The sequence below is a fragment of the Dendrobates tinctorius genome, unplaced genomic scaffold (genome assembly GCF_039654945.1).
Source record: "Dendrobates tinctorius isolate UK_male_01 unplaced genomic scaffold, ASM3965494v1 ptg000070l, whole genome shotgun sequence".
NCBI lineage: Eukaryota > Metazoa > Chordata > Amphibia > Anura > Dendrobatidae > Dendrobates > Dendrobates tinctorius.
Window position 1 is genome coordinate 28,675,098 of NW_027361738.1, and position 17,003 is coordinate 28,692,100.

At 46.9% G+C, this 17,003-nt stretch overlaps 1 protein-coding gene across 9 annotated transcripts in view; it reads left to right on the top strand.

Moving 5' to 3' along the window:
* LOC141095489 (sodium channel protein type 5 subunit alpha-like) overlaps positions 1-17,003 on the top strand; it is a 524,914-nt gene that overhangs the window by 404,987 nt on the left and 102,924 nt on the right. For all 9 annotated transcript variants that reach the window (XM_073581518.1, XM_073581512.1, XM_073581519.1 and 6 more), the window contains one exon: positions 3,146-3,319. In XM_073581518.1, the coding sequence (XP_073437619.1) occupies positions 3,146-3,319 (174 nt within the window). The remainder of the gene's footprint in view (positions 1-3,145; positions 3,320-17,003) is intronic.

The following is a 17,003-nucleotide window of genomic DNA, read 5'->3' on the forward strand; positions in this document are numbered from 1 at the left end:
ATGCAATGAAAACTATTTTATATAAAAAATAATTATTTTTGCATCGCTTTATTCTGTGAGCTATAACTTTTTTATTTTTTCGCTGATGATGCGGTGTGGTGGCTCGTTTTTTGCGGGACAAGATGACGTTTTCAGCGGTACCATGGATATTTATATGCGTCTTTTTGATCGCGCGTTATTACACTTTTTGTTTGGCGGTATGATAATAAATCATTATTTTTTGCTTCGTTTTTTATTTTTATTTTTTAAGGGGTTCGCTAAAGGGGTTAACTAATGGGACAGTTTTATAGGGCGGGTCGTTACGGACGTGGCAATACCTAATATATGTACTTTTATTGTTTTTTTTTTATTATTTCCAAAAAATGGATTTATTGGGGGAATATTTTTTTTTTTTCCTAATATATTTGGCGATTTTTTTTAAATTATTTTTACACTTTTTTTTTTTTTTTTTTACTTTATTAAATAGTCCCAGGTGGGACATCACTGTCCTGTGACAGATCACTGTGACAGATCAGCGATCTGACACAGGCACTGCAGAAGGCTTCCTCATGCCTGCGCTTTGCAGGCACTGAGGAAGCCAGCTTCCTCAGGCCCCCGAAGGCCCCCGTCGCCATCTTGGATTCGGGGGCCTGGAGGAAAGGAGCCCCCCGCAGCAGCGCTGCACATTGCGCTGCCGTGGGGGGCTCAGGGAAGCACGGAGGGAGCCCCCTCCCTGCCGATGCTTCCCTTTAACCCCCGGTACACCGCGATCGTGTTTGATCGCGGTGTGCAAGGGGTTAACGTGTCGGGGGCGGTCCGTGACCGCCCCTGACACATTGTGCCGGGTGTCAGCTGTGAAAATCAGCTGACACCCGGCCGCGATCAGCGGCGCTCACCACGTGGGCGCCGCTGATCGCGGTAGACGTACTATCCCGTCCACGGTCATACGGGCCCGGGTACCGTGGACGGGATAGTACGTCGGATGTCAGGAAGGGGTTAATTTGAGGCTAATCACATCGTAATTGGAGAAATGGTTTAGGAATTACAGCTCTTTAATATGTAGATGCCTTTTTTTAAAGGGACCGAAAGTGATTGGACAATTATCTGAAAAGTCATTTAATGAGCTAAAAGGGCTTTTCTTTCATCAATTTATCATCAGTTAAGCAGGTGTAAGGTTATGTGCACACGTAGTGGAACTCTCGCGGAAGTCACCGCGAGAATTCCAGAATTCCATTCCACGGGAAAATCGCATTTTAAATTCCCGCGGAAAAACTAGCGATTTGCAAGCGAAATTAGCTTGCAGGATGCTAGCGTTTTCCAAGCGATCTGGAGCATCGCTTGGAGAACTGATTGACAGGTTGGTCACACTCGTCAAACATAGTGATTGACAAGTGTGACCAACTTTTTACTACTGATGCTGCCTATGCAAAAAAATATAAAAAAATAATAAAAAAAATAAAAAATATTGTTATTCTCACCTTCTGGCGTCCTGCGCAGCCTTCCTGCCTCTCTCCACGCTCCCGGTCCCAGTAATCCTTTGCGTGAATGACCGCGAGACGTCGCGCTCCCGCAACGTCATTGCGAATGACCGCGAGGCGTCGCGCTCCCGCGAGAACGCGACGTCATCGCAGTCATTCTCGCAAAGGATTACTGGGACCGGGAGCGTGAAGAGAGGCGGGAAGGGTGCGCGGGACGCCGGAAGGTGAGAATAACAATATTTTTTATTTTAATTCTATTTTTTACAGGGATAAGGTACCCAGAGCCCGGAGGACAGTCTCCTCTCCTCCGGACCATGGGTACCATCTGCAAATGTTCTGCTTACTTTTCGCATGGTGGGCACAGCCACATGCGGAAAGTAAGTAGAACAATGCATTCCTATGTGGGTGGAATCGCCGCAATTCCGCTAAATTAATGAGCATGCTGCGTTTTTTACCACGAAGCAATTCCGCCTCGGAAAAAAACACAGTATTAGCACAGCATTGCAGAATCCCATAGGATTGCATGGGATGCTTATTTTTCGCGGCAAAATCGCGCGTTTAAAACTGCCGCGAAAACGAAAAAAAAAAGCGATGTGTGAACTCAGCCTTAAAGTTCTTGATTCCAGGTGTGGTCTTTGCATTTGAAAGCAGTTGCTGTGAACCCACAACATGCAGTCAAAGGAGCTCTCAATGGAAAAGAAATAGACCATCATTAGGCTAAAAAAAAGAAGAAATTCATCAGAGAGATTACAGAAATGTTAGTGGTCAAATCAAAGGTTTGGTACATTCTGAAAACTAATAAAAACAGTGCACTGGTGAGCTTGGAAGCTTAAAAAGGCCAAGACGTCCATGGAAGACAACAGTGGTAGATGATGGCAGAATCCTTTCCATTGATATATGAATAAACCTTCAGTAAATCCCTTAGCGAAGGGGGTACACTGAAAACTCATCTCACCAGTGGTGAACAGAGACAGAAGAGGGCCCCTGTTCAAACGAGTTTGTAGGCCCTTTGGTGATCCAGTTTATCATTTGCAGGTGAAAGAGGCCCCCTTATCTCTTGGGCTCCAATGGTATGTCCAACACTGCATCTACTTCTTTTTCCATTTGTTTGAGGAGACCACCCTTTATCAAGGCCAGATTTCCTGGGATAGAGTTTGAGTTTTACCCCTCCAGAAGACCATTTTTCAGTGGGTGGCTGTACTTCTTTATACCGATGATTGGCAGGGTGGTTTCTGATGACCTTATAGACTCTTTTAATGACTTCTGCATTGATTCTGTAAGTGTGTGAACTACCTAAACCCAAATTATGGGACCCAAGGCAAATAATGTAAAGTAAGAGATTGGCCAGTGACTCATTTCCTCAATGTGTGTTTTATGACTGGTGGCTTCACTTTTTTCATACTGTCTTTTTCATGTAGAGTTTTGCCCACTTTTGTCCTTATCAGCGGCACGGTGTTAATGCCATTATTATCAGTGCAGGTGTTCTTTTTTATAAAGTTGGCACAGTTAGTCATAATTCAGCTACAGGTCAAAAGAAAACATTATGTAGTTATCAATTTAGCAAAACTCTTTCAGTTGCCATGGAGATGAAAAAGCAAGACTTTAGTTCATAATTCATGTCAACTATATGTTACAGCGCAAGTGACTTGTGTCTTGAATAATTTTCTCACAGAGTTTTTTTTTTCTAGGCTTTTGAAGATATTTATATCGACCAGAAAAAAGTTGTAAAAATTATATTGGAATATGCAGACAAAGTGTTCACATATGTCTTTGTTCTTGAGATGCTCCTTAAATGGGTGGCATATGGCTTTAAGAAGTACTTCACCAATGCATGGTGCTGGTTGGATTTCTTCATTGTTGGAGTAAGTATTGTGGAATTTTCACATTTATGAGATCATTATTCGGTTTTGGTGTATGGTCATATAAAGTAATTACTATTTATAATTAAAAAAAAATTGGGCTTAAGTGTCCAGTGGGCGATCCTAATTATTGTAGTAGTGATGAGCGAGTATACTCGTTGCTCGGGTTTTCCTGAGCATGCTCGGGTGATCTCCAAGTATTTTGGCGTGCTCGGAGATTTAGTTTTCGTATTCTCAGCTGCATGATTTGCGACTTGTAGACAGGCTGAATACATGTGGGAATTCCCTAACAAAAAGGCATTCCACACATGTGTTCAGGCTGTCTAGCAGTCGCAAATCATGCAGCTGAGACGACGAAAACTAAATCTCCAAGCACGCCAAAATACTCGGAGGACACCCGAGCATGCTCTGGGAAAACCTGAGCAACGAGTATACTCGCTCATCACTACTAATTAGTACCGTAATTGACTACCTTTCCTGTATGAGTGTGCATAAAACCCACAAAAAGCTGACATTTCAGTGAATGCAATAAAAGCTATAATGAATATTTTCCCACAAACCTATATGTGAATCTGTTAAGCACTTCCTGCCCTATATCATGGTGCCGGTTGATCGCGCTAAATAGTCAATGTGACAAGTTCCTTTTAAGTTATCTGCAACTGTTGTCTACAGATATTTAGGGATACGTCAGTTATGATAAATGTCAAATCATATGCTCTAATGCACCATCCATTGGTTGTTACTTGCTACTTGCTACTAACCAGACTTTTTCATATGTGGGCACTGTGTCCATTGGTGGTATTTTACGACATAAGGGTTGGGCATGCGCGCACTGTGATGTGCGTGATTGACTTTATTATATCAATGCCTACCAGAGAAATTCAAGGCATCACCCATAAAGTTTATTATGCTTTATTAATCAGTAATAGGGGCACAGATCATCAAGTTTTAGCATAGTAGAAATGGTTCTATAATCAAGCATATAAATAACCTAAGCTTAGTGTTACCACAATCCCCAGAGGATGTTATCACAGTCATGTATCTAATGTGCATGTACCGTAGCAAAATAAAGAGTATAAGTACAAGACTGAAGTGCTCTTTTCTAGTGCCACCAAGAATGCCATAATAGTACCTAAAACTTTGCACTGGGGCCAAAACCACACATAACTGCTATTTATAGGGTTACTGTATATGCTTAATAATGATGTGCAAACTTGCTCAGATAAGGTGTTATCCGACAATGCGCGTATGCTAACCATGTTTCTTTGGCATGCTTGAAAAATATGGTTGCGTCCCCACGGCTGTGTGACACCCCAGAGTCCGGTTGTCACAGTGACATTACCTCCCTCTAATGGGTAAAGTCATGCTTGGAGGCAGAAAGGGGCCCTCCATGCCAGGTAATTAATTTAATCACAATTTCCTGCTGCAAGTCAGAAAAGGGAGATGCCTTATAAATTCTGGCCAGCAGAGGGGGTTGGTGAGTCAGCTAGAAGTCAGCTGAGGGAGATGTTATGGAAACGAAACAGCTGTGAGCTGTGAGGAAAAATGACAGGGCAGTTAAACGTGAGGTAAAATGATCTTTCTGGAAGATCCTGTCAGTTCAAGACAGGCAGCTGATCTGTGAAGAAGGAATAGGACACGAGCAGAGATGGAGAGGCTCTGGGAAAGCTAAAATACTGCATTATAGCAGACCCCTGAGCGAAGCGCTAATAAAGAGAAGAGGGACATCAGAGTCCTAGGCTGACAGGAGCTGTACGCCCTGATAGCCGAATCTGAAAGTACAGAGGATTGTAAATTCCTGTGCACATTGATCACCTGAGGGCACAGCAGCGGATAAGGATCCCGGGGCCGACGGTGAAGAGAACGGTACCCGTGGAATAGGCTCACGCTGACAGCCGTACAGGTTAGTGAAACCATCACGAATAGAGGGTCGCAGCATAGTTATATACAGCGGAGACCCACACACATAGCACAGAAAGGAAGGTCCTAAATCCCCATCTGGCAAGATGGATCCCCTGAATGCCTCCAGGCGAGCCGGACTCATTCCATCACCTGTATGTGGTACTCCGGACTGCAACCTATTACCTGTAAAAGGTAAAGAAACTGCACCTCTCTGTGTCTTTCTCTCATTTATCTGCACCCCAACGTTTGCAGCCACTTTTACTATTTATTTAACATCTTTGCCCTGGGACTACAGCCCTACCTGTGGAGGGCTACAACATCATAGCTGCGCCCAACATCCATCCCAGAGAAGCAACACCGCAGAGCTGGTCACCTCTGACTAGAATGCCACAGGTGGCGTCACGTATTTCACCATCTATAAACATTATCTTATCTTTACCACATAAATACCACACAACTTTCCCCTATTTTGTTATTGGACAACTCTGGGCCACAGACCCATCCTTAGAATATCATATAATTAAGGCTGGGACAACATGGCAGCTTTGGCTGTGATACAGGTCCAGATGCTAAAGATCGCTGTATACCACTCTTTGACATACCGTAGTCATTGTTCTAAAACTTAGAAAATATACACGGCAAAGATTGATTTTCAGTAACTCGTTCTAAAAATTTCTGTGCTAACGAAATATTTTCTTATGATTTCTGAGATTATTTTTTTTTCTCCTAATTTCTCTGTGTAATTCTTTTATGTCATCACATAAGAGGTAAATGGATTATATGAGATCATTACGAATGGTTTAAAAAGATTTATCCTTTTGGTCGTATATCAAACAACATGTGATGTCCAATCTGTTTGGCAACTTTCCTATAAAGAAAGTTACATTCCTTTCTAGCACAACATCTCAAGGTAGAGGAACAAAGAAATCTTAGAGCAAATGGAAATATTTTGGCTTGAATTAATAGATTGCTTCTATTATAGCACAGTAATTCTAATTAATGATATCTGTATTAAAGAGATTTTCCCACAAACAAAGTTAATTTTAATCAATAGAGGTTTGAATAATAATAATTTCCACAATTGGATGTGTTTAAAAAAAATGTTCCTGTGCTGAGATAATCTTATAAATGTGCCCCTGCTGTGTACTGTGTAATGGTTGTGTCTGACTATGCAGGAACATGGTCTGATCAAACCCCAGCTCCTGGATAGGGGGGAGAAAAAGAGTATACAGATATTACAGCACGTCATCTCAAATGATTTTTTTGAGGTAAAATATTGCTTAAAAACAGGAAGGGAAATGTTTTGCCTCACAGAAAGAATCAGCTGTGTACTCTTTTGCTTCCTTCCCTGCCCAGGAGCTGTGGTATGATCAGACCATGTTCCTGGACGGTCAGACACAGCCATTACACAGTATACAGCAGGGGCACATTTATAAGATTTTCTCAGCACAAGAACATTTTTTTTAAACAAATCAAATTGTGGAAATTATTATTATTCAAAGATCTATTAAATAAAATCTGCTTCGTTTATGAGGAAAACCCTGTTAAATATATTTTATGTCACCTCTATGTGGTTTCTTTTCAAACAAGTAAAGTTTGTTTTATGCCCTGCGCAGATTTGGAGGGGAGGGCGGTGCAAGACACATCGCTATGTCGAGTATCGCTCAAGTTCTGCACTCAACATTACACAGAGCATGATCGAGCTCTTTTCTCTATATGCACAGAACTACTAAACAGCTTTTATCTGCAAGAAGGAAAATGCTAATTAAATTCTAAAGAGGTTTTCCCAACAAGACCACATATTTTTTAAATCAAGCCTGTCTGACTTTTATTAAAGTATGGAGGCTACATGAAATGTAGTAATATATGGAGCTTAATGCTCTGCTTTCAATTTTGAAAAGCAGAGGGAGCACTTGAATAAGAAACCCCTTTTATGTCAGTATTCCCAAATAAGGAATATGAACTGACTTTATCCAATTGAGACTATCCATTAGTCCTGTAACAGCCCATTTCCCTTTGCTATCATCATCATTCCCATAGACTTTGAATGGAGCCACAGGGTGCATGCATAATGTTTTGGCTAGTGAAGCTACAAAAGAAAAAGGTTGGGGTCCCAGATGTAGGAAGTTAAGGTGACAGTGGAAGTTTTGCCTAATATCTTTGTACCGTATATGAATGTTATGTGAACACTATTGTTAGGTCATATCGACATCAATATGTACAGTCCGTGTTTAAAATATGTAAAAGGATAAAGAACAATAAAATGGAAAGCTTGGATATAAAGGTGGGCTCTCACAGGGTTAGTACATGAAGGTACTAATTTGTAATATGGAGGCTTATCTTAATATGTTGTGCAAAAATAGGCACATCACTATTATAGTCATTTAATGGATACTATGCAGCCAATGTCCTGATCCTATTGACATGAGATTAAAAGGCCCTATGAATGTAAGTCAGCGGAGGAATCACTGGTAGATACTTTTCTATCGCCAGCCGTTAGGGGTGCAATACCAGAAATAAAGTGATCCAATCATCAGATAGGGATGTAAAGATGATCCTTTATTGCAGGGTGGGGAACCTTTTTTCTGCCAAGGGCCATTTGGCTATTTATGCCGAAAACATTTTTTTTATATATTACAAACTAGTTGTGTGACGGCTCATAAACAAAAAAAAAGTAATTTTATTAAAAGATAGATACTTTATTAATAAATCGCTAAAAAGATTTTTTTGAAAAAATCTGAGAAAAACAGGCACAAAAATGCTGATCACACTTCAAAATCCAACCTATTCGGAGATGTATACGATAACTCCCAAATGCCAGGTGGGGGATAAACAGTCTAATTATCCCTATGTGGTCCTATACCTCACCCCTACCTGACAGCGAAGGTTGGCACCCTCTTGGAACGCAAATGACGCCCCAGCTCCATGGCGGCTGTCCTTACTCACCCTGTTAAATACTATCTACAGGATGCCCAATATTTAGGAACAACAAATAGCCGGTTTCCTAATTTACAAATTAATTGGTCCACAATAGGCACCCTGCACCACAAGCCACCACAAACAAAGAAAAGATGGGTGCAACCCGTAGCCGAATAACAAAATTACTTAATGGGAGTATAACAGGAGGAAAAAATATATATATACTAAGAGTCCCTATTTGGAAATATCCCTGCCTAACAGCGGAGCTTTTTCACCCTAAGTTGTTATGGTGCCCCCGCTCCACGTAGGCTGTCCCTTACAATAATACTGTGATGGTCAACGTGTGACTGGACACACCGCCTCCAGCAGGGCGAATTTCTATGGCACACGTGACCCTGGATACACCGCCTCCACTAGGGCGAATTTAAATAATAAAACATGCAGCCGGATACACCGCCTCCTTCAGGCGGATTTCCAAATTACATGTGAAACCGGATACACCGCCTCTAGCAGGGCAAATTTAAATAATAAGGGGAAACACCAGGAAAACAATTACAATGGAGGGCCCTGCGATAGGGAACGGGGACGTGGAGACCTGCTGCACTCCCCTGAGCCAGTCTGTACACTCCTAACAGTCCCTATACAGGCTCCGCACCTGTTGCCGAGCTGGAACCTAAGAACCCTAGCTTGCCCTGCACCTATCCCTTACTAGTGAAATGGACGGTGCAGAAACTAATCCCACCACTGCACTGAAACACACATAAGGGAAGTCACAAACAGGGATAACACCACTTAGCTTTGCTCTGTTGCTATTGCTCCAAGCAACAGAGTCCACCACCAGAATTCAGCTTCCACCTGAAGCTACTACACCAGAGCTCTGCCTGAGCTGCAAGGAACTCCTCTCAGTTGTTCCTTCCTCCACCAGACTTGGTTGGAAATGAGCAGTATCACCAACAGTGATTGCAACCACCTGACACTCTTTTATAGGTAAGAGCCAGTAATCACACCTGCTTCATAATCACGTGCACTAAACTAAAGTAACCAGAGTGCAATGACCCTAATCGCCACCGGGGGCAAAACTAGAACTGAAATCACCACAGTGCAATGACCCTAATGGCCACTGGGGGCAAAACTACCTTTAAGCACAAAGCTTAAGGAAGAAAAAAAGGTTACTAGTGCATTTATCTGTCATAAACCCACTTGGATCATGACAGTACCCTCCCTTAATGAGGGGCCTCTGGACCCTCAAGACCACTCCTCATCAGGGAACCACCTACAGCGGGGACGCCCCGGTCCAGAGTTCACCCCAGCAACTACCTGCACTTCAGCTTTATGACAAACGAGCACCGCTGGTATTGGCAATGTATGTTCCGGAGGCACCACCCATCTCCAAAGTGCCGATCTGGGGAGCGAGAGGTGTGTGGGCAAGAATGTGGGTAACTCCAGCTGGTAAGTCTCCGGGCCCTGGACAGCCGACACCAGATATGGCCCAATCACCTGAGAATTCCAGACCCCTGCAACACACTTCCACTGGATGTTTTTGTTGGCCACCCATACATGCTCGTTCTCACACAGGTCCGGACCTGAACGTTTATTGCCACACATTCGTTTGTCACAATATGGTGAACTCTTTCTGGAACTGACAACAGAGCCGTCCCCTGTGTCACCACACTCACACCCCCGCAATTCACCAAGGGAAACACCACCCTCCAACCCCTCCTACTACGAGGTCTGCGCCTCTCAGAGTTGGCCAATGGCGAGGGTTGAGCCTTGCCCCTACTCTCCTGCAGCCCCTCCGCTGCTCTCACGGGAGAGGAAGGGGACGATTGTAGAGAGTCAGCAGAGACAGTAGCCCCTAGGCAGCAGCCCTCACACGACTGCTCCCAGCTGACTACTTCCCTAGTCCGCCAATCTAAAACCGGGTTGTGTTTTTTAGACCAAGGGGGGCCCACAACGATAGGTGCTGGATTTCCCTCCAAGACGTAGTATGACTGGGACTCATCAGGATGTTCACTATACAGCACAATGTCTTCTACAACTTGGTTTAACCCCCCCGGCTCAGTGGGACAGAACTAATGGCCTGGACGCTTATGGGTTTGTCCGGCGTCTCACATCTCAGACCTTGAGTCTGGACAAACTGAGCATCCACCAGACTGACTTCAGCTCCACTGTTCACAAGCACCGGTATGCCCTCAGGTACCTCACCAACCATCACCTCTGCTGACATAGTACCTTCTGAGGGCGAGGAGGAAATATACACTCCCAGGTCGTCTTCCTCCACACGACCAGGGGGGGCACGGCTCCTCTGACAGTACAGAAGTCTCGGCGTCAGTGCCAAGGACTAAATCATTAGTCTGCTCACTGCAGGGACGTACCCCTTCACCTTGGGGAACACCAGGCAGCACCATGGGGACACCGACTCCACCCACCTGCCTGGGTACGTCCGCCTGTATAAGCAAGTCCTCCTCCCCAGCAGGGACTCCATGGCACATCCTCGCCAAAGCTGTATATGGACCCTCTAGTTGAGGCAGAGGATAGGCCTCAGACCCATAATTCCGCTGCAGGTGCTGCTGAAACACATCATTCAGCTCCTCACTAACCTCAGTGAGGGCCAGCAGCAACTGCTCACTGGTCTGCACTTGGCCCATGGCTCAACAGAGAAAAATGTTATGGTTGGTGATAATGTGATGGTCAACGTGTGACTGGACACACCGCCTCCATCAGGGCGAATATCTATGGCACATGTGACCATGGATACACCTCCTCCAGTAGGGCGAATTTAAATAATAAAACGTGCAGCCGGATACACCGCCTCCATCAGGCGAATTTCCAAATTACACGTGAAACCGGATACACCGCCTCCAGCAGGGCGAATTTAAATAATAAGGGGAAACACCAGGAAAACAATTACAATGGAGGGCCCTGCGATAGGGAACGGGGACGTGGAGACCTTCTGCACTCCCCTGAGCCAGTCTCTACACTCCTAACAGTCCCTATACAGGCTCCGCACCTGTCGCCGAGCTGGAACCTAAGAACCCTAGCTCGCCCTGCACCTATCCCTTACTAGTGAAATGGACGGTGCAGAAACTAATCCCACCACTGCACTGAAACACACATAAGGGAAGTCACAAACAGGGATAACACCACTTAGCTTTGCTCTGTTGCTATTGCTCCAAGCAACAGAGTCCACCACCAGAATTCAGCTTCCACCTGAAGCTACTACACCAGAGCTCTGCCTGAGCTGCAAGGAACTCCTCTCAGTTGTTCCTTCTTCCACCAGACTTGGTTGGAAATGAGCAGTATCACCAACAGTGATAGCTACCACCTGACACTCTTTTATAGGTAAGAGCCAGTAATCACACCTGCTTCATAATCACGTGCACTAAACTAAAGTAACCAGAGTGCAATGACCCTAATCGCCACCGGGGGCAAAACTAGAACGGAAATCACCACAGTGCAATGACCCTAATGGCCACTGGGGGCAAAACTACCTTTAAGCACAAAGCTTAAGGAAGAAAAAAAGGTTACTAGTGCATTTATCTGTCATAAACCCACTTGGATCATGACAGTACCCTCCCTTAATGAGGGGCCTCTGGACCCTCAAGACCACTCCTCATCAGGGAGCCACCTACAGCGGGGACGCCCCGGTCCAGAGTTCACCCCAGCAACTACCTGCACTTCAGCTTTATGACAAACGAGCACCGCTGGTATTGGCAATGTATGTTCCGGAGGCACCACCCATCTCCAAAGTACCGATCTGGGGAGCGAGAGGTGTGTGGGCAAGAATGTGGGTAACTCCAGCTGGTAAGTCTCCGGGCCCTGGACAGCCGACACCAGATACGGCCCAATCACCTGAGAATTCCAGACCCCTGCAACACACTTCCACTGGATGTTTTTGTTGGCCACCCATACATGCTCGTTCTCACACAGGTCCGGACCTGAACGTTTATTGCCACACATTCGTTTGTCACAATATGGTGAACTCTTTCTGGAACTGACAACAGAGCCGTCCCCTGTGTCACCACACTCACACCCCCGCAATTCACCAAGGGAAACACCACCCTCCAACCCCTCCTACTACGAGGTCTGCGCCTCTCAGAGTTGGCCAATGGCGAGGGTTGAGCCTTGCCCCTACTCTCCTGCAGCCCCTCCGCTGCTCTCACGGGAGAGGAAGGGGACGATTGTAGAGAGTCAGCAGAGACAGTAGCCCCTAGGCAGCAGCCCTCACACGACTGCTCCCAGCTGACTACTTCCCTAGTCCGCCAATCTAAAACCGGGTTGTGTTTTTTAGACCAAGGGGGGCCCACAACGATAGGTGCTGGATTTCCCTCCAAGACGTAGTATGACTGGGACTCATCAGGATGTTCACTATACAGCACAATGTCTTCTACAACTTGGTTTAACCCCCCCGGCTCAGTGGGACAGAACTAATGGCCTGGACGCTTATGGGTTTGTCCGGCGTCTCACATCTCAGACCTTGAGTCTGGACAAACTGAGCATCCACCAGACTGACTTCAGCTCCACTGTTCACAAGCACCGGTATGCCCTCAGGTACCTCACCAACCATCACCTCTGCTGACATAGTACCTTCTGAGGGCGAGGAGGAAATATACACTCCCAGGTCGTCTTCCTCCACACGACCAGGGGGGGCACGGCTCCTCTGACAGTACAGAAGTCTCGGCGTCAGTGCCAAGGACTAAATCATTAGTCTGCTCACTGCAGGGACGTACCCCTTCACCTTGGGGAACACCAGGCAGCACCATGGGGACACCGACTCCACCCACCTGCCTGGGTACGTCCGCCTGTATAAGCAAGTCCTCCTCCCCAGCAGGGACTCCATGGCACATCCTCGCCAAAGCTGTATATGGACCCTCTAGTTGAGGCAGAGGATAGGCCTCAGACCCATAATTCCGCTGCAGGTGCTGCTGAAACACATCATTCAGCTCCTCACTAACCTCAGTGAGGGCCAGCAGCAACTGCTCACTGGTCTGCACTTGGCCCATGGCTCAACAGAGAAAAATGTTATGGTTGGTGATAATGTGATGGTCAACGTGTGACTGGACACACCGCCTCCATCAGGGCGAATATCTATGGCACACGTGACCATGGATACACCTCCTCCAGTAGGGCGAATTTAAATAATAAAACGTGCAGCCGGATACACCGCCTCCATCAGGCGAATTTCCAAATTACACGTGAAACCGGATACACCGCCTCCAGCAGGGCGAATTTAAATAATAAGGGGAAACACCAGGAAAACAATTACAATGGAGGGCCCTGCGATAGGGAACGGGGACGTGGAGACCTTCTGCACTCCCCTGAGCCAGTCTCTACACTCCTAACAGTCCCTATACAGGCTCCGCACCTGTCGCCGAGCTGGAACCTAAGAACCCTAGCTCGCCCTGCACCTATCCCTTACTAGTGAAATGGACGGTGCAGAAACTAATCCCACCACTGCACTGAAACACACATAAGGGAAGTCACAAACAGGGATAACACCACTTAGCTTTGCTCTGTTGCTATTGCTCCAAGCAACAGAGTCCACCACCAGAATTCAGCTTCCACCTGAAGCTACTACACCAGAGCTCTGCCTGAGCTGCAAGGAACTCCTCTCAGTTGTTCCTTCTTCCACCAGACTTGGTTGGAAATGAGCAGTATCACCAACAGTGATAGCTACCACCTGACACTCTTTTATAGGTAAGAGCCAGTAATCACACCTGCTTCATAATCACGTGCACTAAACTAAAGTAACCAGAGTGCAATGACCCTAATCGCCACCGGGGGCAAAACTAGAACGGAAATCACCACAGTGCAATGACCCTAATGGCCACTGGGGGCAAAACTACCTTTAAGCACAAAGCTTAAGGAAGAAAAAAAGGTTACTAGTGCATTTATCTGTCATAAACCCACTTGGATCATGACAGTACCCTCCCTTAATGAGGGGCCTCTGGACCCTCAAGACCACTCCTCATCAGGGAGCCACCTACAGCGGGGACGCCCCGGTCCAGAGTTCACCCCAGCAACTACCTGCACTTCAGCTTTATGACAAACGAGCACCGCTGGTATTGGCAATGTATGTTCCGGAGGCACCACCCATCTCCAAAGTACCGATCTGGGGAGCGAGAGGTGTGTGGGCAAGAATGTGGGTAACTCCAGCTGGTAAGTCTCCGGGCCCTGGACAGCCGACACCAGATACGGCCCAATCACCTGAGAATTCCAGACCCCTGCAACACACTTCCACTGGATGTTTTTGTTGGCCACCCATACATGCTCGTTCTCACACAGGTCCAGACCTGAACGTTTATTGCCACACATTCGTTTGTCACAATATGGTGAACTCTTTCTGGAACTGACAACAGAGGCGTCCCCTGTGTCACCACACTCACACCCCCGCAATTCACCAAGGGAAACACCACCCTCCAACCCCTCCTACTACGAGGTCTGCGCCTCTCAGAGTTGGCCAATGGCGAGGGTTGAGCCTTGCCCCTACTCTCCTGCAGCCCCTCCGCTACTCTCACGGGAGAGGAAGGGGACGATTGTAGAGAGACAGCAGAGACAGTAGCCCCTAGGCAGCAGCCCTCACACGACTGATCCCAGCTGACTACTTCCCTAGTCCGCCAATCTAAAACCGGGTTGTGTTTTTTAGACCAAGGGGGGCCCACAACGATAGGTGCTGGATTTCCCTCCAAGATGTAGTATGACTGGGACTCATCAGGATGTTCACTATACAGCACAATGTCTTCTACAACTTGGTTTAACCCCCCCGGCTCAGTGGGACAGAGTTAATGGCCTGGACGCTTATGGGTTTGTCCGGTGTCTCACATCTCAGACCTTGAGTCTGGACAAACTGAGCATCCACCAGACTGACTTCAGCTCCACTGTTCACAAGCACCGGTATGCCCTCAGGTACCTCACCAACCATCACCTCTGCTGACATAGTACCTTCTGAGGGTGAGGAGGAAATATACAATCCCAGGTCATCTTCCTCCACACGACCAGGGGGGGCACGGCTCCTCTGACAGTACAGAAGTCTCGGCGTCAGTGCCAAGGACTAAATCATTAGTCTGCTCACTGCAGGGACGTACCCCTTCACCTTGGGGAACACCAGGCAGCACCATGGGGACACCGACTCCACCCACCTGCCTGGGTACGTCCGCCTGTATAAGCAAGTCCTGCTCCCCAGCAGGGACTCCACGGCACATCCTCGCCAAAGCTGTATATGGACCCTCTAGTTGAGGCAGAGGATAGGCCTCAGACCCATAATTCCGCTGCAGGTGCTGCTGAAACACATCATTCAGCTCCTCACTAACCTCAGTGAGGGCCAGCAGCAACTGCTCACTGGTCTGCACTTGGCCCATGGCTCAACAGAGAAAAATGTTATGGTTGGTGATAATGTGATGGTCAACGTGTGACTGGACACACCGCCTCCATCAGGGCGAATATCTATGGCACACGTGACCCTGGATACACCGCCTCCAGTAGGGCGAATTTAAATAATAAAACGTGCAGCCGGATACACCGCCTCCATCAGGCGAATTTCCAAATTACACGTGAAACCGGATACACCGCCTCCAGCAGGGCGAATTTAAATAATAAGGGGAAACACCAGGAAAACAATTACAATGGAGGGCCCTGCGATAGGGAACGGGGACGTGGAGACCTCCTGCACTCCCCTGAGCCAGTCTCTACACTCCTAACAGTCCCTATACAGGCTCCGCACCTGTCGCCGAGCTGGAACCTAAGAACCCTAGCTCGCCCTGCACCTATCCCTTACTAGTGAAATGGACGGTGCAGAAACTAATCCCACCACTGCACTGAAACACACATAAGGGAATTCACAAACAGGGATAACACCACTTAGCTTTGCTCTGTTGCTATTGCTCCAAGCAACAGAGTCCACCACCAGAATTCAGCTTCCACCTGAAGCTACTACACCAGAGCTCTGCCTGAGCTGCAAGGAACTCCTCTCAGTTGTTCCTTCCTCCACCAGACTTGGCTGGAAATGAGCAGTATCACCAACAGTGATTGCAACCACCTGACACTCTTTTATAGGTAAGAGCCAGTAATCACACCTGCTTCATAATCATGTGCACTAAACTAAAGTAACCAGAGTGCAATGACCCTAATCGCCACCGGGGGCAAAACTAGAACGGAAATCACCACAGTGCAATGACCCTAATGGCCACTGGGGGCAAAACTACCTTTAAGCACAAAGCTTAAGGAAGAAAAAAAGGTTACTAGTGCATTTATCTGTCATAAACCCACTTGGATCATGACAGTACCCTCCCTTAATGAGGGGCCTCTGGACCCTCAAGACCACTCCTCATCAGGGAGCCACCTACAGCGGGGACGCCCCGGTCCAGAGTTCACCCCAGCAACTACCTGCACTTCAGCTTTATGACAAACGAGCACCGCTGGTATTGGCAATGTATGTTCCGGAGGCACCACCCATCTCCAAAGTACCGATCTGGGGAGAGAGAGGTGTGTGGGCAAGAATGTGGGTAACTCCAGCTGGTAAGTCTCCGGGCCCTGGACAGCCGACACCAGATACGGCCCAATCACCTGAGAATTCCAGACCCCTGCAACACACTTCCACTGGATGTTTTTGTTGGCCACCCATACATGCTCGTTCTCACACATAAGGGAAGTCACAAACAGGGATAACACCACTTAGCTTTGCTCTGTTGCTATTGCTCCAAGCAACAGAGTCCACCACCAGAATTCAGCTTCCACCTGAAGCTACTACACCAGAGCTCTGCCTGAGCTGCAAGGAACTCCTCTCAGTTGTTCCTTCCTCCACCAGACTTGGCTGGAAATGAGCAGTATCACCAACAGTGATTGCAACCACCTGACACTCTTTTATAGG